The following is a 26143-nucleotide window of genomic DNA, read 5'->3' on the forward strand; positions in this document are numbered from 1 at the left end:
AGTCCCCAAAAAGTGTCACAGACTTTCGGTCTGAGAGAGACTTTCAAATTGCTTCTGGGACGCAACGGACAGGATCCCTACGTGTGATAGGCCGCCTTCCGGGACTTGTTGAGAACAAGTGTTTTAAAATGTGAGCCGCTCAGACTGTAAAAAGAGGGCCTGACAGCAGCGACGACAGGCGGGGGATGGCGGGCGGCGATGTCCACCGATGCGGAGCGAGAACCCAGACGGAAAACTCAACAAGCGCAATGCGGTGGTGAGAGAGAGACTTTTTCTTGCAAACTCTTCTTCAACTGATTGACGGCGATAGACATTCAATCCATTTGAAGTGGAAGGAACGTTCATCCCACTTCGAATGGATTGGATGTCTACTGATGACAAATTCATTGAAATTCACAGCAGATGGTATGAATAGTTATGCGTCTATTGACCTCCAAACTTCTTCTTCCAGTTGCAGGGAATCTTGCAGCGCTGCGTCTTAATGGTCTGCTTACAGTCGGTGCCGGTGCGCGTCCCCTCGCGGGTGCCCAGGCCGCAGTCGCCTTCGTTCGCCACGCAGACGCTCCACTGCCACTCGCCGCAGTCCGACTTGCGCTCCTTCTTGCCTGCGGGGAGCGCCCCAAAACTTTATTTTCCAATGTACCGGACAGTAAAACCGTACTTATCATTTATGCGTAACGGCACCTTGTTTGTCGGATTTTCCTCCTTCGGCCGCCATGGCGGTGAGCACCAGCAGGGCCATCACGGCGGCTCGTGCGCTCCACTGCATCCTGAATACGAATTTTTTTTAAAAAAATGCTGAACAACTTTATCGAGTGCTCGCCTTTGGCTACGTGCCATCTGGGGGCAAACATAACAGACTTTGATGTTGAAGAGGCTGGGAGCGGCGGTGAAATTTAACGTTTCTGTGAGGTTGTCAGCGAAACTTGACAGGAGCAATAAATGACCTGTCAAGATCAATGTGGATGGAGAAAGAATTACTGTACCTTTAGAAAGAGGAAAAATTGAAGGGAATGTATTTTTGAAGGTTCTAAATAGATTTGTTGATTATACCGTATTGGCCCGAATATAAGACGGCCCTGATTATAAGACGACCCCCTCTTTTTCAAGACTCAAGTTTGAAAAAAAGACTTTTTGAACACCAAATTAATTTTTATACAGAAAATAATTACAGTACATCCGAAACAAATGATTCTAACTAAAGATCTCCGGGTCCGATCACGTCATTTTCAAAGTATCGGAATCAGCAAAAAAACATCGGACATGCCTTTTTTAAATATATATATATTTTTTTTAATTTAAATCGGTTTCTAATTGTATTTAACGTTACAGACAAGATGTCACACACATCCAAAGTAGTTTTGGCTTAAAGTAGGGTTATCAAATTTATTGCTTTAACGGCGGTAATTAATTTTTTTTTAATTAATCACGTTAAATAATTAACTCATGCGCTGCACAACCCACTCACGCATTCTTGCATTCAATCTATAAAAGCGCCATATTACCAATATATAGAACTAAAAGGCATAATGAGTAGAGAGAATTTTGACAGCCTTTGGAGCCTTTTTTATTTGGCTAAAGCCTTACAGTCCCTCTCTCAGCAATTAAAAATATCGTGGGAGGTAATGTGGGGAAGACAGGTAGTAGTTGATCATCTCTTAACACCCTATTTTCTTTTCCAACGCAGAGAAGATATATCAATTGGTACCACGACGCACAGTCATGGTTGTACTTCCCATCATGCATTTGGGCAGAAGTTAAATGGCTACAGTATCATTTACTGAAAGCTCAACAAATACACTAGATGGCAATATTTAGTCACAATATACAAAGTCACATTTATCCTTTAAGAATTACAAGTCTTTCTATCCGTGGATCCCTCTCACAGAAAGAATGCTAATAATGTAAATGCCATCTTGAGGATTTATTGTCATAATAAACAAATACAGTACCTATGCACTGTATGTTGAATGTATATATTCGTCCGAATTTTATTCATTTTTTTCTTAATGCATTGCCAAAATGTATATGATCGGGAAAAATTATCGGGAATGATTGGAATTGAATCGGGAGCAAAAAAAAAGCAATCGGATCGGGAAAGATCGGGATCGGCAGATACTCAAACTAAAACGATCGGGATCGGATCAGGAGCAAAAAAACATGATCGGAACAACCCTAATTATAACAATATGTTATTTTGCCTCATTCAAATCTTAATATCTGAACATTTAAATATGTAAACTAATGTGCAATCAAATTCTTAAATGAATGGCTTCTGGTTTTTGAAATGTAAATAAACCATTCTATTGTGATAAAACAAAAAAATTGCAACAACTGCATTAACCATCAAAGTGAAGTCTAACTTTAACTGTAGTCTTGAAACAGATCTAGATAAGGAAACACATTGCAATAAAATAATGCAAACTACCGTAGTTAATTTAAACTTGAGAGTAGCTGAGATCTGTCATGACAGAACATCGCTTCAATGATATCTGGCGCCATCTAGCGTCGTGAATGGGTAAAACGTCTAGACCGCGAATATAAGACGACCCCCTCTTTTTCAATCTTATTTCAATGCAAAAAACACCGTCTTATATCCGGGCCAATACGGTACTTTATACTGTATAACCAACGTCGGCTGTAGTTACTGTAACAATTCAAATGCTTCCTTAACGTGAGAGTGAGTGACCAGAGAAAACGTTTTAGTCTGATTCTAAAAAGATTCTGTTCACAAGAGAAACTGGCATCAGTTCTGAATGTCATGAGGTCAAAGGTCACAAAGGTCAACAGATTAGCCTATTAAACTCAAATGTGTCAGGGTAGATATGATGAGAACAGAAATGTTTACATTTTTAAGTAGGGCTGTCAAACAATTAACATTTTTAATCGAGTTAATTACAGCTTAAAAATTAATTAATCGTAATTAATTGCAATTCAAACCATCTCTAAAATATGCCGTATTTTACTGTAAATTATTGTTGGAATGGAAAGATAAGACACAAGACAGATATATACATTCAACATACTGTACATAAGTACTCTATTTCTTTCATATAACAATAAATCCACAAGATGGCATTAACATTATTAACATTCTTTCTGTTAAAGGGATCCACGGATAGAAAGACTTGTAGTTCTGAAAAGATAAATGTTAATCCAGTTATATGTTAATACAGTTATATACAGTTATTTCTATAATATAGTTATAGAAATTTTATATTAAAACTCCTCTTAATGTTTTCGTTTTAATAAAGTTTGTACAATTTTCAATCAAAAAATAAACTTGTAGCTCGCCATTGTTAATGTCAATCATAATTATGGTGCTGAAACCCATAAAATCAGTCGCACCCAAGCGCCAGCAGAGGGCGACAAAACACAAAAAAAAAACATGTAACAAGTGGAAATGACACTTTGCTGTAATTTTAATCTGTTTGAGCGGGCATGTGCGTAAAATGTGTCAAATATTTTAACGTGATTAAAAATTAATTTAAAAATTAATAGTAAAAGAAAAATTAATTAGTAATTTGATTTAAAAAAACGCTCTTAATGTTTTCGTTTTAATAAAATTTGTCAAATTTTCAATCAAAAAATAAACTAGTAGCTCGCCATTCTTGGGCTCCCTGCCGTTCTTCCACAGTGTCTGTAACTACGTAAGATAGTGATTGAAATACACCACAAGGTGTCAATAGCGAGTTTTAAATTACTTAGAAATCAAGCCAATGAGAGTGTTTTGTCCCTCGACTGACACCGTACTTCCCTGTTTACAGGTCCATTCACTGTCGTTTGAGTGCTGGCTTCACAACGTACGAGACCTCTGATCGTTTGTATATTGTGACTAAATATTTCCATCCAGTGTATTTGTCGAGCTAAACGAAATCTTTGAACAGGGTTTGACCAAAGTCGAAGTAGGTTTTATGTGTATTTTGCATAGCTATTTTGATCGGGAATGCCAGTTCTCTTTGCATTGAGCGCGTTTCTTTTTGGGAACATTATTTTTTTGAGAGAGATAGGAATATTATTTTTGTTGTGCTTTCACTAAATGATACTTATGTTTGTTGTGAAGGAGTTGCCGAAGCTTATGCCAATAAACGGCGCGGTCCAATGAACGCTTGTGTCCAGACGGCTTTCTCTGCCTCTTAGCTCTCAATGTTCAAAAACCAGCGTCATTGTAATGCAACCCGCATTACAACTTTACAACCCGCAATGCATAAGCGGGTCATTCCGCGCATGCGTTAAATGCGTCAAGTATTTTAACGTGATTAATTTTAAAAATTAATTACCGCAGGTTAACGCGATAAATTTGACAGCACTAATTGGCTGTTGGCTGTAAATGCACAGACAATTGACTTCAAATTCTGTAGCTACATGGAACTGGTCGAATGGTCACTGTCCTGCTTTACAATGCGGTCAGAACCTGGACAACGCGCCTGCCTGGAAAACACCTTAAAGTCTGGATATTGTGGAGGATAGCTGGCAGCCGGTGTGTCTGACCACACTTGAAGTGGAACGATTTAGAGGATGTTTCGTTTTGGTGCGCTGCTGGCAGCTTCTGATTGTGCCAGGTGGGGACAGTGATCGCTGGGACGGTCCTTATGAAGTGGTTGTCGTCAGCCCGACTACAGTGAAAGTTGACGGACACACTGAGTGAATTGATCCCAGTGCAAGCCCGGTTGCCTGAAGGGACCTAGCGACGCCAGTCCCCCAGGCCACAACCAGAATGGCGATGCAACCTACTACGAAGCTGCACAACCTTGAGATGAATGTTCTTCGGGATTCAGCAAGGAACAAAAACCGTGACGAGGATTAAGTCGATAAAAGGAGGGTGGCGGACACGGCCTGCCATTGGTCCGCAGCTATTCCCTATCTTCTGGATCGAATCAACTGAATAAACCAGGGGTGTCCAAACTTTTTGCAAATGGGGCCTGATTTGGTGTGGTAAAAATGTGGGGGGCCGACCTTGACTGACGTCCTTTACGTAAAACAATATATTCAAGCAAATTTTAGCAAGCCATTCTGTGTGTCACATTTGCTTTATTTATTTATTTATTTAAATTAATAATTTCAACCATTTCGCAACTAGTCTCTCTTTCGACTCTCGGGCTCTTGCGAAATACTGCTGCTGTGAAATTAAACTAGCTTCAAGTTCCTTCAATTTCTCGCTACGTATCTTCCCTGTAATCTTGTTGTACATGTCAGCGTGTCTTGTTTGGTAATATCGCCTCATATTGAACTCTTTAAAAACAGCGACTGTCTCTTTGCAAATGAGGCAGACACAGTTCTTGCATATTTTAGTGAAGAAATAGTCCACGTTCCACCTATCCTTGAAGCGCCGGCCGTTGCAGTCAACATTTTTTTTGCTGATTGTTGTCATTTTACAAAATTGGGAGTAAAGGGTCACCTGTGGTAATGTTGCTTAGAGTGCTGATGCCTTTTAGTGGGTAAATGAGGAGCAGCATTTAGTGTTAAGCTACTTCATATGCTTGTAGCAGTACTGCTGACCAATTTATTAAGTCTGTGTGCGGGCCAGACGTTATTGATTTTATGACAGAGGCTGGGGGCCGGATGAAATTTGACCAAGGGCCCTTTTGGCCCCCGGGCCGGACTTTGGACATGCCTGGAATAAACTAATGATTGAATTATGAACTAATCTACTAGATCTAATCAACATAACGAGCACATTGCAACGATCGACAATGGACTATTGGGAAAATGAACAATCCGAGGGGATGGTTATTATAAAAAAATAAATAAATAAATAAAAACTTATAATCATTACGAAATCTGAATGTCAAAAATTGATATTCGATATTTTCTGCGTCCTATGTGGTATACTGGGCACGGGTTTCAATAAGCTTCGGCTTCTCCCGTCAGTCTTTTTCTTTTCGGGTTGAATTAATTGTAAACACATATAAATGCTGTATGTTTGTTTGGATTTGTCACGCCTAAAGGGAAAATAAATAAATAAATAAAAAATAACAACAACAAAAAATAATAAAGGGAGTGCCCACTACACCAAATATGATGATGTTTTGAATTTGGCTGCTTAGGCAGAAGTCTGCTCCCTCAGAGTGCTCCTCATGTTTTCAATAAAATGTGAGCAGATTTGAAATAAACGTGTAGATAGTGTAGTGTGTATGACAATTGCAAGTAGCTTGTGCTATTAATCGTGGTTAAACTTTTAAATCATTGCCCAGCCCTAATATACAACTTGTCTGCTAATGACACCCATAACACTAAAAACGTTGATCCATGCAAGCTGACATGCTGATCACAAGCGTTTTGATGTCTGATGGTCCTAATTGTCCTTTTTCCCCTTTCAAAAGAATCACGGTACAGTCCTCACATATCCCCGGCAGGGAGAACAACATCCCGGTGTCACTTTGAATGAATCATAATCCCGTGCTGAACTTGCATATAACTTTTAACACTCTTTGAATGCGAAATTTAAATCAGGTTGCTCGAACACGACCCTAATGAGGCCGGCGGCTGCCGTGGATTGATTCGACGCTTGTGGCAAAACGCGCCCGACTCTTGGCCGTCGTGACTTTGCAAAAGCAATAAAAGGATGAAAAAAAACTCCTCATCTTGCCACTAAAAAGGGATCCTATTGCTTTTGAAGATAAGACGGCGTCTCGGGCTTTGGACGGAGGGATTCGGATGACTTCCATTAAGTGTTTGTCGCGTCTTTGTCCTCTGGGAACTCAGAACTTTTGGAGGACCATTGTGCGCTGGGGCCAGAGGAACTATTCAGGAGATTTTATTGCGATGAAATTAAAACAGGACTGCTACCGACGCGGAACTTTGACTATTGTCAGGATCAGTGTTGGGAATAACGCGGTTATAAATAACACCGTTACATAACGGCGTTATTTTTTCAGTAACGGGGTAATCTAACTACTTATTTTTTCCACCGTTACAACGCCGTTACCGTTACTGACGGTCAAAAGCGGTGCGTTACTTACTTTGAATAAATTGAAGAAACTACCAGTCGAAGCGAGTCTACTCTGTTCTGTTTATTTGTCATCCAAGACTTGGGGTGCGTTCTGGTTCATGGCAATGAAAATAGTAAACACACATAGCCTACCTTTGCAAGAACGATTTATTTGCCATTTGATACGGTCATAATGTGCAGGTCCTGTACCCATCCGCAGCAAAACTGTTCGTAGCTTTGTAGCGATTTGTAATTTCGGAATCGCTGATGAGTTTAGTAACACACACCAAACAATAAATACTGCAGAATGTCCATTTCGCGTAATTGTGGAAGCCCATCGACATCTTTACTCCATTTGTCTTCTGCTTGCTCGTAATGGTCAACATTGTTCACATCCTTAAGTTTGATCACACTTCTGTTCTTCGCCTTAGTAACGAGTTTGTCTCTTTATCGAACTGGCAAATTAAAGTTTAATGTCCTGCGAGCCAGACCTGCTTCCAATATGGCTGCGTTGTTGTCAAATCTCACGTGATCCCCATTCTGTGACGTAAACGCTCGAACCTAATAGCGCATGTACTTCAGAGCCGGTGTTTTCACACACAAACCGGAACAGCCCGTGCGGCAAACACACAGATGCAGAGGGATATGATGGCAGAGCATTCGAGGTGGAGATATAAACACTATTTCAAGTTGGTCGAAATTAAAGGAAAGAACGTGCATGTAAAGTGTCATTTATGTCCCGGGGCAAAGCTTTTGTCGACATCTGTGGTAAGCAATTCAAATCTGTTTATTTTTTGTTGCACTTCAAGTGTAGGATAAATCTGTTGCTGGTGAGGTGCAACAGATATCACAAGGTTCTATAACACAACTACCTGTCTGTTCTTCTCTATTCAACTCACTCGAATACCGCTCAGAAAATTTCAAATTCTGAGTTACTTTCCCTGGTAACTAGTTACTTTTACTATAGAGTAATCCAGTTACTAACTCAGTTACTTTTTGGAAGAAGTAGTGAGTACCTATAACGAATTACTTTTTTAAAGTAACGTGCCCAACACTGGTCAGGATTAGTTCTTTAGAATTTTGAGGTACTAAAAACAAATGAACCAATGAGATGGCTTCACTTGTAAATTCCTTAAACGGTTATTTGATCAAACAATTGGACTCGAGTCACAGGGACTTGACTCGTAACTCAACTTGGACTTGAAGGAAAAAAACGGACTTGACTCGCTTGAGCTGGAAGGGTCCGAGACTTGAGACTCGACTTGACTCGTGAGACGATGACTCGAGACTCGGTCAGGTGTCTCAACTACAAACTATCCACCTGCCATTGATCTGCCTTGTCGCCTTAACCAATCTCCCTACGCCCTCATGGAACAACCTGTGACTTGACTCGACAATCATTTGACTTGACACGACTCGTCTTTACAACCTTGTGACTTGGCTCGGCTCGACACGACCTCAAGACTCGACTCGGCATAACCTCGTAACTCGACTCGACCATAACAGGTCTCGGGATGTAGACTTGGGATCAGTGTTGTCAATAACGCGTTAGTTAGTAATGCGCTACTGAAATCTGATTCCTTTTTTTAGTAATGAGTAATCTAACGCGTTCATTTTTCTAGACCAGTAATCTGATTAAAGTTAGTTTCCGTAGTGTCTCCGCATTACTATTTTTTCATTGCCTCATAATGTATGTAGAATGAAGAATATTGTAGTCATGTACGAAGAGCATTTTGAATAGAAAATGCTAAAATAAAAGGTTCCCGGTACGTGTTTCCATGACAACCTCTTAGCTATTTGCTGTTTTGGTCTCGCGTCACGTGTTGTGGGACTGAGGCGGGTGGACATTTGCGCCGAGTGTTGAGACGTTGCGAGGGAATGTTGATCTGTGGATATCCATGAATGAAGGTGAGTATTTTTCCTTCATTCTGGAGAGTATCAGCAAAAGGTTGGACCCCCTACATGCGCGGCCGTTTCGTAGCTTTTCCCTAGCAACGACATATGTTTACATCATATGCGTGTTCAACATTTATGCCGTGAGGTGATGTGTTCGTTTAGCATCTGTGCGATGTGTTCTAAGTCCGACTGAGTGTCAAGTGCTTAGTTGCCGCCACTTTTTGTGGCCAAATTGACCGCGTGTGTGTTGAGAGGAGTACTTCCGGGTTGTTAATGTGCACGGCTGTACGCGCATCCGTGCCCGCCACCACCTTTGTGTTTATTGCAATGTACAATCCACTTGTGTGTTGTTGATCATTGTGCCGTCAGTTTGCATTGTTTTATATTGGCACTGATATGCTGTTAACCATAACCCGAAATTCAGAAGTTTTGACATGAGGCTTGATCTTAGAGTTAGCGGGGTTGAGTTGGTCTGTGGAGTTGATTTCAACAAATTCCAAGCAGTTTGTCAGATATTTGTTAGTTTCAGGACTCCGGAGTGGCTAAGCTACAGCAAAATTCTGAAATTCCCCTTTAAATTTAATCATCGGGAAGTCAGTTCTTATGTTGAGGCGGCAAAGGGAGAAAAATGGGTAAAAAGTAACTGATAGATTACTTTTAAAGTAACTTAGTTACTTTGATAATGAAGTAATCAGTAAAGTAACTAGATTACTTTTTGAGGAGTAATCAGTAATTGGTGATTAAATTACTTTTTCAAGTAATCTGTGACAACACTGCTCGGGATGTACATGTGACTCGGATCATAGTGACAATTGTCTGCCTAAAACTCTAAGTAAACTTAACAAAAATGATTTTGTACTTTAGGTCTCTAACCTTTTTTTCACCAAGGACCGTCTTCGGATGCACGATTCGGCATTACAGGTGCTCACTTGTTTTTTTGTTTTGTTTTGGAGTTTACTTGGTGGTGATCCAAGCCCATCATGCGTCCCAGATGAACGGAGCGCGGCGGAGCGGCGCGGCGGAATGCAAAGCAGCAGCTGCAATCGCTCCCGCCCGTCTCCGCGTTTGATCCCAGACAATAAACTCGCCGGCGTCCTTGGACAAAGTCGCTCGGAGAGAGATAGAGACGGCATGTCCTCCGGCCGCATATTGAACAGGATTTATTTGGAAGCCTTTGTGATCTGTGAGCGGACGCCACTCCAGAGATTTGCGCGTAAACAACCGCCTGGAGAATGCGTAAAGAGCGAGGAAATATCTGATTGCGGAATAGAAACCGGAATTAAATCACCTGAGAATGACAGACGAGAAAGTCAGTTTTGTAAGAACTTTAACATTCTTTTTAAAGATGGTTGCACCCGATCGATCGGCATCCCAATCACGTCATTTTCAAAGTATCGGAATCGGCAAAAAAATATCGGACATGCCTTTTTTTTAATATTTATATATTTTTTAATTAAATCGTTTTCTAATTGTATTTAACGTCACAAACAAAATGTCTTACACTCATCCAGAGTCTTTAGTTTTGGCTTAAGGTAGGGCTATCAATTTTATCCCGATAACGGCGGTAATTAATTTTTAGAAAAATGTATCACGTTAAAATATTTAACGCAATTAATGCGTGCACTGCACGACCCACTAACGCATTGTCTTGCTCAAGCTGTAATGGCGCCGTTTTACCTATACAGAGAGATAAAAGGCAGCGTAAAATAAGTAGAGTGAATTTTGGCAGCCTTTGGAGCCTCTTTTTAATTGGCTAAAGCCTTAAAATCCATCTCTCAACAATTAGAAATATCGTGGGAAGCAATGTGGGGAAGACCGGTAGTGGTTGATCTTTTCCTTAAGACACTATGTTACTTCCCAACGCAGAGAAGATATATCAATTGGTGCCACTACGCACGGTCATGGTTGCACTTCCCATCATGCATTTGGGCAGAACAGTTAAATAGCTACAGTATCATTTACTGATAGCTCAACAAATACACTAGATGGCAATATTTAGTCATAATATACAAAGTCACATTTATCCTTTAAGAATTACAAGTCTTTCTATTGGTGGATCCCTCTCACAGAAAGAATGTTAATAAATTAAATGCCATCTTGAGGATTTATTGTCATAATAAACAAATACAGTACTTATGTACTGTATGTTGAATGTATATATTCGTCCGAGTTTTATTCATTTTCTTAATGCATTGCCAAAATGTAAATGATCGGCAATGATTGGAATTGAATCGGGAGCACAAAAAAAAGCTATTGGATCGGGAAATATCGGGATCGGCAGATACTCAAACTAAAACGATCGGGATCGGATTGGGAGCAAAAAAACATGATCGGAACAACCCTAATTCTTTTTTTTGACAGTTACTAACGTTCCAATTTTGAGTACGTTTTTGCGCCAACTTGGAGTGTTACGGAAAGAACAAAACTACGATTCTGGCCTGCTTAAAGTAATTTAATGAGTCTCTTTGAGTTTGTCACTTGTAGACATCCAATCCATTGGAATGGGAAGGGCCGACAAGCCTTCCCGTTCCCAATGATTGGACGTCTATCGCCGTCATTGGCAGCCAGTGCGTTAAATAAACAAACATATCCTGCCTAATTATATCCAATTCCTTCCATTTTGGTGGCGAGCAAGCAAGCTTGTGTGGATTTCACCACCCACGCCGACATTATTTCCCTCACGGATGCCAAACCTGACAGTGTTGAATGCGCAACCCACGCCGCCACCTCTCACGTCATACAAAAGAAGAAAATATATATATATATACACCACCGGCAGCAGAAGCGGCGCGCCACTCAAACGGGCCTAATTAATTTTAATGGACGGCAGGGCAGTCAACGCAAAGTAACGCATCACCAGATGCAGCAGAGGAATTAAAAGGCTTCCGAGGACTGATCGCATCACTTGAGAGAGCTCGGGAGCGTCAAGGTCAATTTCAAGTTAAATAAAAGCAAGAGAAGAGACAAGGTAACGTCTTGTGAGATTTATTTAAAGTTAAGGTGCTAGTATTCCATGAGAGGGTGACGAGGAAAAAATGCGTCCAAACTGTCATTTGTATGTTGTATCAACAGGTAATGCTAACAAATGAAACTATGGGGAGCATTCTGAGAGAGCAGACTTCTGCCTGAGCGGCCAAACTCAAAGCATCTTCTTATTTGAAAGAGCGGACATCCATATTAATTATGAACATTTCTCTTGTCATATACAGTGGGGCAAATAAGTATTTAATCAAACACCAATTGTGCAAGTTCTCCTACTTGAAAAGATTAGAGAGGCCTGTAATTGTCAACATGGGTAAACCTCAATCATAAGAGAAAGAATTTGGAAAGAAAAAACAGAAAATCACATTGTTTGATTTTTAAAGAATTTATTTCCAAATTAGAGTGGAAAATAAGTATTTGGTGACCTACAAACTAACAAGATGTCTGGCTGTCAAAGAGGGCTAACTTCTTCTAACGAGGCTCCACTCGGTACCTGTATTAATGGCAGCTGTTTTAACTCATTCTCGGTATAAAAGACACCTGTCCACAACCTCAGTCAGTCACACTTCAAAATCCACTATGGCCAAGACCAAAGAGCTGTCGAAGGACACCAGAGACAAAATTGTAGACCTGCACCAGGCTGGGAAGACTGAATCTGCAATAGGTAAAACGCTTGGTGTAAAGAAATCAACTGTGGGAGTCATTAGTAAAATAGAAGAAATACAAGACCACTGATAATCTCCCTCGATCTGGGGCTCCATGCAAGATCTCACCCCGTGGCATCAAAATGATAACAAGAACGGTGAGCAAAAATCCTAGAACCACATGGGGGGACCTAGTGAATGGCCTACAGAGAGCTGGGACCACAGTAACAAAGGCTACTATCAGTAACACAATGCGCCGCCAGGGACTCAAATCCTGTACTGCCAGACGTGTCCCCCTGTTGAAGCCAGTATACCTCCAGGCCCATCTGCGGTTCGCTAGAGAGCATTCGGATTATCCAGAAGAGGACTGGGAGAATGTGTTATGGTCAGATGAAACCAAAATACAACTTTTTGGTAGAAACACAGGTTCTCGTGTTTGGTGGAGAAAGATTACTGTATTGCATCAGAAGAACATCATACCCACTGTGAAGCATGGGGGTGGAAACATCATGCTTTGGGGCAGTTTTTCTGCAAAGGGATTAGGACGACTGATCTGTGTAAAGGAAAGAATGAATGGGGCCATGTATCGAGAGATTTTGAGTGAAAATCTCCTTCCATCAGCAAGGGCATTGAAGATGAGACGTGGCTGGGTCTTTCAGCATAACAATGATGCCAAACACACAGCCAGGGCAACAAAGGAGTGGCTTCGTAAGAAGCATTTCAAAGTTCTGGAGTGGCCTAGCCAGTCTCCCGATCTCAACCCCATAGAAAAATCTGTGGAGGGAGTTGAAAGTCCGTGTTGCCCAACGACAGCCCCAAAACATCACTGCTCTAGAGGAGATCTGCATGGAGGAATGGGCCAAAATACCAGAAACAGTGTGTGAAAAGCTTGTGAAGAGTTACAGAAAACCTTTAGCCTCCGTTATTGCCAACGAAGGGTACATAACAAAGTATTGAGATGAACTTTAGGTATTGACCAAATACTTGTTTTCCACCATGATTTGCAAATAAATTCTTTAAAAAAATCAAACAATGTGATTTTCTGGGGTTTTTTCACATTCTGTCTCTCATGGTTGAGGTTTACCCATGTTGACAATTACAGGCCTCTCTAATATTTTTTTTCAAGTGGGAGAACTTGCACAATTAGTGGTTGACTAAATACTTATTTGCCCAACTGAATCTTGCAAGGTTGATAATAATCCCTTTATAAATTATACAATTAAATCAAGGTCCATGATTTTCATGTTTTGTTTCGATAAAAATATAGTCCAGTCATCCCGCAAGCACTGTTGTCTTTTTGTTTTTCCTTTCCATAATATGTGGCTTTGTTTTGATGGCCGCAGCAGTCCCGCGGTGTTGCCGCTGTCAGCCGAGGACCCTCTTGATCTATTGTAATGACTCCGGCCATCGCCGACCTACGGTGACGGTATCGAACGCCGTTTTTTCATCTCTCGGCCTCAAACAAAAGCTGCTGATGGCCTCGCCGTTCGCCTGCCGGAGGCGCGAGCACGTCGTCGGCCGCACTCCTTCTATTTACGAGCCCGGCGGGTGATGTACGCGCCTCCTCCGTGACCCCCGTCTATGCTCCGATGGATTTTTCTTTTTTCCCCGTCACATATTGAGAAGATGACCTTATCATCGCCGCGCTGGCCTCCGGTGGCTGAGAGAGTTATTGCCCGAGATGATCCGAGCCAAAGAGTTCACGGCCAAAGCGAGGAATGAGCCTCAAACTTTGACGGGGCTCCATTGGACGCATTCCCGAGTGGGAGTTCGCCAATGTACCAGGCCTGGACTTGGCCACAAGATGGATACTTGCAGCCAAAATGTAGAACTTCCTGTTCAATTTCACAAATGGGGCCCTGAAACTTTTTTGTGTGCCCCTCATGAGATTTTCTAACGCAAAAATGACTGTCTCAAACCAAAATGTACGACTTTCTGGTTAATTTTACTCAGATACGCTCATCCTCCATCTTCTGTCCCCAATCAGCCTCCACCGCCACCCATTGCAATGCAAGAGGCTCTCCTAGAGGTTTGCCCGTGTTGTTCTTTCCGCCTACGAGTTCATAATTACACGTCTACTTTAATACAGCGCTAAAATGTGACAAACAACAACCCGCTGGCGGAAAATTCCCTCTCCGCCGGCATCGCCGCCTCGACCTTCCATGTATCAAAGCCAGCTTGCGGTCGGGCGAGAGACTCAATCCGCTCTGGTCGGGGAACGCCGTGACAGTCTTATTTCCCGACAGCGTCGGCGGTTATTTACTCTGAATGAGCGGGAGGCGGGGGCGCGGCGGGGATTGGACATCCCTCATCCGTCACGAACTAACGTTCATTCGCTGCCAGCCCCCCAGTTCAGATGGACTAGACCTGGAAAGGGATTGGGGGTTGAATTTAACACCTGACAGTATCACTTTTAATACTTACACACCTGTAACCTTTGGAGATTCCATCAGGATAGAGTGGGGCAAATAAGTATTTAGTCAACGACCAATTGTGCAAGTTCTCCTACTTGTAAAGATTAAAGAGGCCTGTAATTGTCAACATAGGTAAACCTCAACCATGAGAGAGAATGTGGAAAAAAAAACAACAGAAAATCACATTGTTTGATTTTTAAAGAATTTGCAAATCATGGTCAAAAATAAGTATTTGGTCAATACCAAAAGTTCATCTCAATACTTTGTTATGTACCCTTTGTTGGTAATAACGGAGGCCAAACATTTTTTGTAACTCTTCACAAGGTTTTCACACACTGTTGCTGGTAATTTGGCCGATTCCTCCATGCAGATCTCCTCTACAGCAGTGATGTTTTGGGGCTGTCGTTGGGCAACACGGACTTTCAACTCCCTCCACAGATTTTCTATGGGGTTGAGATCTGGAGACTGGCTAGGCCACTCCAGAACTTTGAAATGCTTCCTACGAAGCCACTCCTTTGTTGCCCTGGCTGTGTGTTTGGCATCATTGTCATGCTGAAAGACCCAGCCACAGCTCATCTTCAATGCCCTTGCTGATGGAAGGAGATTTTCACTCAAAATCTCGATATATGGCCCCATTCATTTGTTCCTTTACACAGATCAGTCGTTGTGGTTCTTTGCAGAAAAACAGCCCCAAAGCATGATGTTTCCACCCCCATGCTTCACAGTGGGTATGGCTCAATTCAGTATTCTTTCTCCTCCAAACACGAGAACGTGTGTTTCTACCAAAAAGTTCTATTTGGTTTCATGTGACCAGAACACTCCCAGTCCTCGTCTGGATCATCCAAATGCTCTCTAGCGAAACGCAAACCGGCCTGGACGTATACTGGCTTCAGCAGGGGTACACGTCTGGCAGTGCAGGATTTGAGTCCCTGGTGGCGCGTTACTCATAGTAGCCTTTGTTACTGTGGTCCCAGCTCTCTGTAGGTCATTCACTAGGTCCTCCCGTGTGGTTCTGGGATTTTTGCTCACCGTTCTTGTTATCATTTTGACGCCACGGGGTGAGATCTTGCATGGAGCCCCAGTTCGAGGGAGATTATCAGTGGTCTTGTATGTCTTCCATTTTCTAATAATTGCTCCCACAGTTGATTTCTTTACACCAAACGTTTTACCTATTGCAGATTCAGTCTTCCCAGCCTGGTGCAGGTCTACAATTTTGTCTCTGGTGTCCTTCGACAGCTCTTTGGTCTTGGCCATAGTGGAGTTTGGAGTGTGACTGACTGAGGTTGTAGACAGGTGTCTTTTATACCAATAATGAGTTAAAACAGGTGCCATTAATACAGGTAACGAGTGGAGCCTCGTTAGAAGAAGTTAGACCTCTTTGACAGCCAGAAATCTTGCTTGTTTGTAGGTGACCAAATACTTATTTTCCACTCTAATTTGGAAATAAATTCTTTAAAAATTATCAATCAATCAAATTATGTGATTTTCTGGGTTTTTTTCCCCACATTCTGTCTCTCATGGTTGAGGTTTAGCCATGTTGACAATTACAGGCCTCTCTAATCTTTTCAAGTAGGAGAACTTGGACAATTGGTGGTTGACTAAATGCATATTTGCCCCACTGTAGGTCAAGGTGCCATTCCGCTGATTTTTGCAGAACGTGAACTCGGAACACAGAGAAGAAAACAAAGCTCCCCTACATCCCCGTCCTCTCCTGGTTGTTTGTTTGCAAAGACCGGCTGTCTCACAGCATGCAATACAGACAGAATACTAATGCTTCTCACGAATGTTCCGCTTTCCTTCTTTCTGCGTTTGTATAAACTTGCAGAAATACGCGAAAGCATCGGCGAAAGAACCGATCGCCAAACGGAAAACCATGAGCGCTGTTAGTAATCGGATCGGAAAAATGAAGACGCTAAGTGGCGGTCGGCGTTCCGCGGTGACGCTCGCGATCGATGTGGGCGGAACGGTGTTTGCGCCGGCCGTTCGCTCTAAAGGACTGATTACAATATCGTTAGTATCGGCTCAGAATCCACTCGTGGTCACAATGGCTCCAAAATGTAAGAGATTGTATTGATCGGAGGCTCTTCGGGCCTTGCGGGAGACACATCGGAAAACCGAAACAGATCTACCACCTGTGTCGTGTCTGAAAGGTACTGACATGGAACAGAAGTGCAAAGAGAAAACTTCTCGAGGATGGTCAGATGTCTTTGGGCATTTGAGGGAAGCGCTCCCCCTCCCTGTGTCCTTGCGCCCTCATTCTCCTGCTTTCTATTCGCCGCTCCTCCTCGGGGGCCTCCCGCCGAGGTTCATTCTGTTCCTGTGAATGGTCGCTGAGGTGGAGGGGGTCAGTGAATGCACCACTCACTGTGAGCATCCCCTTCTTCCCACTCTTATAGAGCCTTTCACATCACCCCCACCCCTTCGTGAGGACACCCCCGGAGTGGCCTTATTGCTCCTCTGCGGTGAAGCGCTCCTCAAAGACGCAGGACGAAGAGGAGGAGGAAGACGAAGCCCCTTTGTGCTCTATAGGCAGCGTCACGTGGTCCGGTCCCAAAGGTCTCCTTAAAGGCAACTGCGAGGAAGGGGTGCGAGACTTGTTTATGAGTTTACCGCCCCCCGCCCGACGCGCATTGTGTTGAGAACTTCCTCGGAAAACTTCCCCGGCTCATCCGCCTCTTTCATTCCGACCACCGCCGTGTGTTGACACCTCATTTTGAAGGGGGAGTCGGGCGGAGGAGGAGGGGTCGCTTTTGTCCGCGGCGGGAATGCATATAAGACAGCGGAGTGTTTGCCGAGGAACGCCATGGCAACGGCGGATGGACGGTGGCGATACAATACGCCCGCTGAGGGGTTTGTCATTCCGCTCAGGCCTGACCCAAATCGACGAATCCTGGGAAAAAAGTGGGCCGCGTCAAACGGCGCGCAGGCAGGGGAAATATACCCGCATCCAAACATTTTCAGATGAGACTGGCGAGTTGTGGAAAACTGAATTTCACACCGGTTTACTTTTTAGATACTGTCCCACCTTGGAATAATCGTCTTGATACTACTGCCCAATCAGTATTTTCCAGTTCTCTTTGACACAGACATCATCTCACATCTAAAACAAAACCACAGAGAATTATCAGGCCCAAAACATACCTCTGTTGCATGCCAGTACCTTTCACCCAGAGCAGCATGTTTACAATCCAGTCACTCGGTCATCTTCATACCCTTACTCAGTCTTAGTACTATTCACAGAAAAAAAAATCAGTTTAACAGTACCTCCAAAACCGGGATGTTTTAAAAGTTTTGATAACGCAAACAACTTCTGACCTAACTTCTCCCAGAGTTTCACCTCAAACTTGAAAGCGGCCTCCGCTTATCCGCAAGTTTTCCCGCCTAAGACGCACTTACTTGATCCCGAGGTGTGCTGGTTGTATGTCGGGAGAAAATTGTTGAGTCCTCTAGGCTCTTTTCATGGGAATCCTCTGTCCTCGCACTACGCCTTCCGTCTCTTTGTGGGTTGAGCGTAGTGTGCGTGTGTGTGTTAGGGGTGGGTCAGTGATGGTTGGGGGCTGAGTTGCGAGCTTTACTGACTCGTGCTCAGGAACTCATTACCCCCAAGGTCACTCCAGGGACATCCCGCCTGGAAGGAGACGAGAGAAGAAGCGAAAGTTTAACAAACAGAAAGTTACATAAAAAACACCATTGATTCTTGGAAAAGTCAGTCAGACCTTGTAAATCGATGGAAAATTGACAGGGGCTCGGGATGGCCACATGGTGTACTCCCGTTCTCACTTGAATGGAGCTGACAATGATGTAATCTTTCATGTCCATAGCCCTCGGATATCTTTAAAACTTTGCAGACTCGGGGATGTTTTTCTTGAGCAAATGACGTTTGAAGCAGAAATGTGAACTAAGGTTGGCCAACCATTTTTTTGAATAATATCAATGGCTAAACAATTATAAGTTGAGATGTCCCGATCGATCGGGATGCCGATCGATCAGGTCCGATCACGTCATTTTCAAAGTATCAGAATCGGCAAAAAAATGTCAGACATGCCTTTTTTAAATATATATTAGGGCTGTCCAAATTATCGCGTTAACGGGCGTTAATTAATTTTTAAAAATTAATCACGTTAAAATATTTGACGCAATTAACGCAGATGCCCCGCTCAGACAGATTTAAATGACAGTACTGTGAAACGCTCACTTGTTCATTGTGTTTTATGGAGTTTTGCCGCCCTCTGCTGGCGCTTGGGTGCGACTGATTTTATAGGCTTCAGCACCCATGAGCATTGTGTAAGTAATTATTGACATCAACAATGGCGGGCTACTAGTTTATTTTTTGATTGAAAATTTTACAAATTTTATTAAAACGAAAACATTAAGAGGGTTTTTAATATAAAATTTCTATAACTTGTACTAAATTTTTCTTTTAAGAACTACAAGTCTTTCTATCCATGGATCACTTTAACAGAATGTTAATAATGTTAACGCCATCTTGTTGATTCATTGTTATAATAAACAAATACAGTCCTTATGTACTGTATGTTGAATGTATATATCCATCTTGTGTCTTATCTTTCCATTCCAACAATAATTTACAGAAACATATGGCATGTTTTATAGATGGTATGAATTGCGATTAATTGCAATTAATTACGATTAATTAATTTTTAAGCTGTAATTAATTCGATTAAAAATTTTTATAGTTTGACAGCCCTAATATATATATTTTTTTTTTAATTAAATCGTTTTCTAATTATATTTAACGTTACAGACATACTGTGTTACACTCTTCCAGAGTCTTTAGTTTAAGCTTAAGGTAGGGTTATCAAATTTATCGCGTTAACGGCGAGAATTAATATTTTTTACATTTATCACGCTACAATATTTAACGGAATTAACGCATGCGCTGCACGACCCACTCACGCATTGTCGCGTTCAATCTATAATGGCGCCGTTTTACCAATACAGTATATAGAACTAAAAAGCAGCGTAAAATGAGTAGAGTGAATTTTGGCAGCCTTTGGAGCCTTTTTTTAAACGGCTAAAGCCTTACAATCCCTCTCCCAACTATTAGAATAATCGTGGGATGCAATGTGGGGAAGAAAGGTAGTAGTTGATCTTTTTTTTGACACCCTATGTTATTTCCCAACGCAGAGAAGATATATCAATTGGTACCACGACGCACAGTCATGGTTGCACTTCCCATCATGCATTTGGGCAGAAGTTAAAGGGCTACAGTATCATTTACTGAAAGCTCAACAAATACACTAGATGGCAATATTTAGTCACAATATACAAAGTCACATTTATCCTTTAAGAATCACAAGTCTTTCTATCGGTGGATCCCTCTCACAGAAAGAATGTTAATAATGTAAATTCCATCTTGAGGATTTATTGTCATAATAAACAAATACGGTACTTATGTACTGTATGTTGAATGTATATATTCGTCTGAGTTTTATTCATTTTTTTCTTAATGCCTTGCCAAAATGTATATGATTGGGAAAAATTATCGGGAATGATTGGAATTGAATCGGGAGCAAAAAAAACAGCAATCGGATCGGGAAATATCGGGATCGGCAGATACTCAAACTAAAACGATCGGGATCGGATCGGGAGCAAAAAAACATGATCGGAACAACCATAATTATAAGCATATTTTCGTTATTTTTTCTTTTTTTTTACGCAACCCTTTCTGATTCTTTGTTTAACCCATAGCAACGCCCTTGACAACGAAAATGCTTTTCTTCAGAAATCTTCGGAAATTACGTCACACTGAGAAGTGCGAGGGAAGTCCGCCATAGAACAGTATCGTTTGTTGCATTGCTTCTCGGTAAAATGCCACGGCGGTGTGTGGCGATGTTTTGTTCTCACTCAAACGAAAAGTTGTATGAGTGGCCAAAGGATAGCAGGTCACGTAAACGGACATCTTCGTTCACACGAAGCGAATGAATTTCACGCCATCATCGAGTAGTGTTCTCTGCTGCCAACACTTCGAAGATGCCTGCTTCCTTAACCGGTCTGCTTATGATCAAGGATTTGCCAAAAAGTAAGTGTCATTTTTGGACAGATGACTGATTACTTTGTCAAAGCAGAGCTGCCAACTTTTGGAATGAACCGTAGAAGCTAGCGACGTTAGCCAAAAACTAACTCGTGGCAATCCCCAATCATAGTTGTTGTTGGGTTCGCTAGGTTAAGCGTGTTTAAATTTCGCGTCATCTACGATCTTGTCCGAAAGGGTTAATCCACTGCCAATCGGGAAAAGGGGTGTGGATGTGCATATAAGCGGGTCGGCGTCTCGGTAATTCACGGTCACGTTGCCGTAAGAGACACACACCGCCCGTGAGTTTGTGCACATTTATTTGTATTTGTATTATGTATTTCCACCTTCATGCTTCAAGCATTGCATTCTATTTGTACGGTTCGGCGTTTCTTTCACGATGATCGCTTGATAGCCTTCTAGTTTGTGTTTTACGAAAGCCACTGACAGGTGACAATTGACAACAAACGTGTTGGTTTTAATGTCTCACAGCGAATCAGCAAGCGCGCAGGTCACGCAGTGAATCATGGGAAATGTAGTCTCGGGACAACACTGAAGTGGTGCTTTGTAATCTGTTCGCTTGTGTGAAAAAACTACATTTCCTCACGCCATTAGACGCCACTTCCTGCCGAGAGCTCCAAGCTGTGTTCGTACTGTTGGCTCCATCTGTTAATTATCTGGTCTTTGCCTTTTTGGCAAAGCCAGATAATGTTATTCTGCGACTTTATTATTATTTATTTATTAATCAACGTATTCTCCGTGTTTTTCGGCGCGCCGCACAGCCCGTACCGCTGCACCGATCGGCACCGTTCAGATATCGACACGTCCGGAATTTTTGTGTGACTGTGGCTTTTTGTCAAACGGCCCCGAAAAATTTTCTGTTTTCACGTAAATGCCGATTTTCCGATTTAAATTTTTTTTTTCAAAACGCTACTTGTCCTACAATTTTTTAAACCAAATCACATAATTTGGACATCAAAAATTCCGGGACGGTGAGGGGCATAAAGATTGCATACAGGATTTGGAAAAAATATACGGTTCCCCGGGAATTTGCCAAAAACTTTCCCATTCATTTTTAATGGGAAATGTCCCATTCACTTTCAATGGGATTTCCAATAGAATCTGCATTGCATTGTTGCCATTGACGGCCATGTATGTCAAATCTATTGATGCTAATGGATTTGAATTCTATCAACGCCTATGTAACTTAATGCCATTGACGGCCATGGACGTCTAAAAATTTTCCCATTCATTTTCAATGGGAAAAACAAAAAATTCCCCAAATCAACAGGAAATGACCAGATATCAATAGGACGTGTCCACCAAACTTCCCCGATTCCATTGACGCTTTTGAAGGGTGCTGCCATTGACGGCCATAGACGTCCAAATTTCCCATTCATTTCTAATGGCATTTACTTTGTTTAATGCCATTGACGGGCATGTTTGTCCATTCTATTGATAGCCCTGGGCAGGGGTAAGATCTGTATCTCCACACGGCAAAGACCAGAAGTAATTTCTCCAGAAATTGCAGTTTCTAGTAAAGAAACAAAGTTGTCAGCACATCGTGTGTTCGATACCTTTGTCAACAAAAAGCTCATAACAAGACACTATGCACGATCCGTTTAAGAGACGCTGGGACTGGAGAGCTGTGAGTAGTAGGAGGCGAGGGGAAGATGAGCGAGAAGCAAAACTTCGCGGTTGAATGTGGCGGCAGTCCGCGATAATTATGTTTTCTTATTGTTGCCACAATAAAGTGGAGAAAGCCATCAACGACTCATCTCCTTCTTTCCCCCCAACGTTTTTATATTATTATTTTATATGCACGAAAGCTGCCGGATCTGCCAAAATGAACATGAAGTCTGATTATTATTTTTGTTAACAATGTCATCAGATAGACAAAATGCCTGCATCTTCAAATCATGAAAATAATAACAGCCTATATTTTACCACATTGTTTGCATCCTGATTAGCGTCTGGCTAATACATGTGAGGTCCAACATGAAATTCCAACCTCCTCTTCTTCCTCCAACTCTTCAAAAACTTGGATCTTCTCCCTTGCGCTCGATCTATCGCTTATATCGCTGTTTGAATCATTGTTTGAAGGGCTTTGTATGGCGGCCGTATGTATGGAGCGCTGCCATCGCTGTTCTCGGTGTGACGTATCACTTCCGGGTTCGTCCCCTTTCAGGCTCGAACTTCGGAAACACGATTATTTTGTCAAATATACAACATATAAATTATTTTTTTTCATGCTTTATTTGTTGGACAATGTTTAATTACTTTAATTCTGACCCTATTTGGCATGTTATGAAATTACTTCACATTTCTGCTTGAAACAGAACTACAGAGTTTCCAATGCTCACCACCAAAATGGCCGTCGGCACGCTTCCGCCCGGTTCAAGCAGCTGATGGCAATCGCAATTAGTCGGCGTCAGCCTTCCCGCTGATAAGGATCTGTAGCATTCCACCCGTCTCATATTCAACTCATTAATAATCCATCTCATCCATTTGCGACCTCGGAATGCCACCCTCCTCCTCCCACGAGGACTCTTCCAGTGCGGGATACGCTTCACGAGCGGCCTGATATCATTTCCCTCCATTTGATTAAAGGAGATGAAATGATGAAAAAAGATTGCCGTGCTGACAGGAACCATGCGGGCCGCCCTCCATTTTTTATGATTAAATCCGAAAGTACTTTCTAACTAAGTTTGTTGTCGGAGGGAGCGGCGTGAGGCAAACTCGGCAGGGTTCGCCGACGACATGTCCGCCGGCATCCCGGGGAAGAAAATGGCAGGCGTATGATGAAACCCAGTGAAAGCAATAAAACAAACATTAAATATTGTTTTCAATTCAATTTACGCAACATATCTAAGAAGAATCCTGGTAACGTCGTGTCACCGCTAAATAACGCTAACTACCAAACCACCAACGTTGAAGCTCCTCCTCTTGTATTCATGAAATTCTTCAGCTCAGTATTAATATTTAAACATCTGCGCTCGGGCTGATAAAAGTTTGAGAGATTTTCTAAATTCTCCAAGCGGCGTTCCCGCCAGAATTTAATCGTTGTGTTTTTTTCTCGCCGCTCATTAGTCACGACTGGCCGGTAAACACGCCCGCGATCGATTATCCGATAATCACACCGGGTTTGGCAAGAATGCTGATTTATGAGCGCAACGATACAGAGTGATAATGATCCCGTAGGTTGGCTACATAGGACGTGAAGGGCCAACTAATGGAATTCGGACAAATCCGTCCTGTTTCAACACTTCAGTCGGGAGTGACAATTCATCTGAAGGAGCCCGAACACTCGCGAGCTGTGGAGCGTGACAGACCAAAAAAAAAAAAAAACATCACTCGCCCCAATTTGTCGACAATGCGGCCCACCGCTCAACGTTTTGCCGCCCCCCCCAAAAAAACTCATTAATCTCTAATAATGACTTCTTCTGTCTTCCCTTTATTGCTTCCAAGTTTTATCAGTCACGGCTTTTCAATCTAAAGTCAAGAAACTGTCTCTCAGGTTGGATTGGACATCTGTTGTCTTATTTTGTGCAAGTCAACTTGAACCTGGATGTCAATTTTGACACAATAAAACCGAGGGAGTTTATTAAAATCGTGTTAGAAAGAACGACAATGCCAGACCCTTAGCGAATATTATTTCTTAGGGCTGTCAAACGATTACAATTTTTAATCGAGTTAATTACAGCTTAAAAATTAATTAATTGCAATTCATCGCAATACAAACCAGCTATAAAATATGCCATATGTTTCTGTAAATTATTGTTGGAATGGAAAGATAAGACATAAGATGGATATATACATTCAACATACGGTACACAAGGACTGTATTTGTTTATCATAACAATAAATAAACAAGATGGCATTAACATTATTAAAATTCTGTTAAAGCAATCCATGGATAGAAAGACTTGTAGTTCTTAAAAGATAAATGTTAGTACAAGTTATAGAAATTTTATATTAAAACCCCTCTTAATGTTTTCGTTTTAATAAAATTTGTAAAATTTTCAATCAAAAAATAAACTAGTAGCCCACCATTGTTGATGTCAATAATTACTTACACAATGCTCATGGGTGCTGAAGCCTATAAAATCAGTCGCACCCAAGCGCCAGCAGAGGGCGGCAAAACTCCATAAAACACAATTAACAAGTGGGCATTTCACTCTACAGTCATCTAAATCTGTCTGCGCGGGGCATGTGCGTTAATTGCGTCAAATATTTTAACGTGATTAATTTTAAAAATTAATTACCGCCCGTTAACACGATAATTTTGACAGCCCTATTATTTATATATATATATATATATATATATATATATATATATATATATTTTTTTTTTTTTTTTTTTTTTTTTTTACAAAGACATACTCTGTAAATACTCTATGCACCACATTACCGTAAATACAACTGCTGGCCAAAAGTATTGGCACCCCTGCAATTCTGTCAGCTAATGCTCAATTTCTCCCAGAAAATGATTGCAATTACAAATGTTTTGGTAGTAATGTGTTCATTTATTTTGCTTGCAATGAAAAAACACAAAAAGAGAATATATATATATAAAAAAAATAAAATAAATCGTTTGACACAAAACTAAAAAAAATGGGCCGGACAAAAGTATTGGCACCCTTTGAAAAATCATGTGATGCTTCTCTAATTTGTGTAATTAACAGCACCTTTTACTTACGTGTGGCACATAACCGGTGCTGGCAATAACTAAATCACACCTGCAGCCAGTTAAAATGGATTAAAGTTGACTCAACCTCTGTCCTGTGTCCTTGTGTGTATCACATTGAGCATGGAGAAAAGAAAGAAGACCAAAGAACTGTTTGAGGACTTGATAAGTAAAATTGTGAGGAAGCATGGGCAATCTCAAGGCTACAAGTCCATCTCCAAAGACCTGAATGTTCAACCACCCTAGATGTGGATGGAAAAGAAAAATTGACGAGAGATTTCAATGAAAGATTGTGCGGATGGTGGATAAATAACCTCAACTAACATCTGAACAAGTTCAAGCTGTCCTGCAGTCCGAGGGTACAACAGTGTCAACCCATACTGTTAGTCGGCGTCTGAATGAAAAGGGACTTTATGTTAGGATACCCAGGAAGACCCCACGTCTGACTTAGAGACATAAAAAAACCAGGCTGGAGTTTGCCTAAACTTTCCTGAGAAAGCCAAAAACGTTTTAGAAGAATGTTCTCTGGTCAGATGACACAAAAATAGAGCTTTT

The 26143-nt window shown here is 41.7% G+C and overlaps 1 protein-coding gene across 2 annotated transcripts in view; it reads right to left on the bottom strand.

Moving 5' to 3' along the window:
• ptn (pleiotrophin) overlaps positions 1-18494 on the bottom strand; it is a 38385-nt gene extending 19891 nt beyond the window's left edge. The window contains exons 1-4 of one of the 2 annotated variants that reach the window (XM_057854122.1): positions 18183-18494; positions 18009-18097; positions 685-770; positions 432-605 (exon numbers count right to left, since the gene is read on the bottom strand). In XM_057854122.1, the coding sequence (XP_057710105.1) occupies positions 432-605; positions 685-770; positions 18009-18046 (298 nt within the window). In that variant the 5' untranslated portion in view covers positions 18047-18097; positions 18183-18494. The remainder of the gene's footprint in view (positions 1-431; positions 606-684; positions 771-18008; positions 18098-18182) is intronic. The other variant, XM_057854123.1, reaches the window with a different exon arrangement.
• Between the last annotated feature and the right edge of the window lie 7649 nt (positions 18495-26143).

This window comes from Corythoichthys intestinalis, chromosome 13 (assembly GCF_030265065.1).
Source record: "Corythoichthys intestinalis isolate RoL2023-P3 chromosome 13, ASM3026506v1, whole genome shotgun sequence".
Classification (NCBI taxonomy): Eukaryota; Metazoa; Chordata; class Actinopteri; order Syngnathiformes; family Syngnathidae; genus Corythoichthys; species Corythoichthys intestinalis.